Source organism: Oncorhynchus tshawytscha, linkage group LG08, assembly GCF_018296145.1.
Source record: "Oncorhynchus tshawytscha isolate Ot180627B linkage group LG08, Otsh_v2.0, whole genome shotgun sequence".
Lineage (NCBI taxonomy): Eukaryota > Metazoa > Chordata > Actinopteri > Salmoniformes > Salmonidae > Oncorhynchus > Oncorhynchus tshawytscha.
In genome coordinates, this window is record NC_056436.1 from 3339817 (window position 1) to 3341441 (window position 1625).

The following is a 1625-nucleotide window of genomic DNA, read 5'->3' on the forward strand; positions in this document are numbered from 1 at the left end:
ATCACAGTGATAGAACCCCTGAGGAGACGTTAGCATAGCTTACCTATGGTAGTTATCACAGAGATAGAACACCTGAGGAGACGTTAGCATAGCTTACCTATTGTAGTTATCACAGTGATAGCGAAGTAAAAAGATCCGGCGAACTTCCACTGCACCCCGGCTTTGTGCGGTTTCAGTTGCAGCATCACGACTTCGAGCTCGTCAAAGTTCACTTTGGTCAAGTTGTATTTTTGTATTAACTCCCACTTCCTCTCGTCCAGCTTTCTCTTTTGGCTTCTCTCTTGTTTCGACTCCAGAGTGTCGAAGACTGCTGCCCCGACCAGCAGGTAGGTAAAGATGCTCATGATGAGAACGAGGGTACGTACGTTCTGTTTCTTCATCACGATTGGAGAGTTGGTTCCCTTGGAGACAGACTGGCTCTCGTCTTATTAAACATCTACTAGGTTTTTAACTTCCTCCTTAACGGACTCTGTGGTTGTAGAAAACCTTCACGATCCTTTTCAGGGCACCACTCCCACGGCGGAGTGGGATGTCTGTTCTTTCAGCAGCATCCCCACGGCTCAGTGGGATGGCTTTCCCTATTTGGTCATCTTGTCAGGAGCATATGGATCTAGCTCTGTTCCAGGGTGTTACTAGGAGCATATGTGTAGCTCTGGTCCAGGGTGTTACTAGGAGCATATCTATGTAGCTCTGGTCCAGGGTGTTACTAGGAGCATATCTATGTAGCTCTGGTCCAGGGTGTTACTAGGAGCATGTGTATGTAGCTCTGGTCTAGGGTGTTACTAGGAGCATGTGTATGTAGCTCTGGTCTAGGGTGTTACTAGGAGCATATATGTAGCTCTGGTCCAGGGTGTTACTAGGAGCATATCTATGTAGCTCTGGTCCAGGGTGTTACTAGGAGCATATGGAAGTAGCTCTGGTCCAGGGTGTTACTAGGAGCATGTAGGTCTAGCTCTGGTCCAGGGTGTTACTAGGAGCATATCTATGTAGCTCTGGTTCAGGGTGTTACTAGGAGCATATGGATCTAGCTCTGGTCCAGAGCAGATGTGGATGTACTCCTCAATGTGGACAGCAGCTATAACATGAACTCAACAGCACTCTGTCTTTCATCTGAACGGGACCGGAAATATTCTCTATATAATCTGTTTTCTACTGAACGGGACCAGGAATATTTTCTCTATAATCTGGGCCATTGTTTTTTGTAGTCACACTTTACAATGTCTCCCTAGCCGATTTAATATGACATGGTAGTTAACACACACAGCAAATAGGCTACAACATGGTCAGTATCCTACAGTTGTTATACCTGTTTGTGGGATGCACAATTGCAAGTATTATGAAAAGTTTGGGGTCACTTCGAAAAATGTCCTTGTTTTTTAAAGAAAAGCACATTTTTTGTCCATTAAAATACCATCAAATTGATCAGAAATGGCAGCTTCATTAAATAGTACCCCGCAAAACACCAGTCTCAACATCAACAGTGAAGAGGCGACTCCGAGATGCTGGCCTTCTAGGAAGTGTTCCTCTGTCCAGTCTCAACGTCAACAGTGAAGAGGTGACTCCGGGATGCTGGCCTAGGCAGAGTTCCTCTGTCCAGTCTCAACGTCAACAGTGAGATGCTGGCC

The 1625-nt window shown here is 45.8% G+C and overlaps 1 protein-coding gene across 1 annotated transcript in view; it reads right to left on the reverse strand.

Annotated features, from left to right (window-relative positions):
- kcnk3b (potassium channel, subfamily K, member 3b) overlaps window positions 1–504 on the reverse strand; it is a 3476-nt gene extending 2972 nt beyond the window's left edge. The window contains exon 1 of the mRNA XM_042326253.1: window positions 98–504. Coding sequence (XP_042182187.1) covers window positions 98–380 — 283 coding nt within the window. The 5' untranslated portion in view covers window positions 381–504. The remainder of the gene's footprint in view (window positions 1–97) is intronic.
- Window positions 505–1625: the final 1121 nt, after the last annotated feature.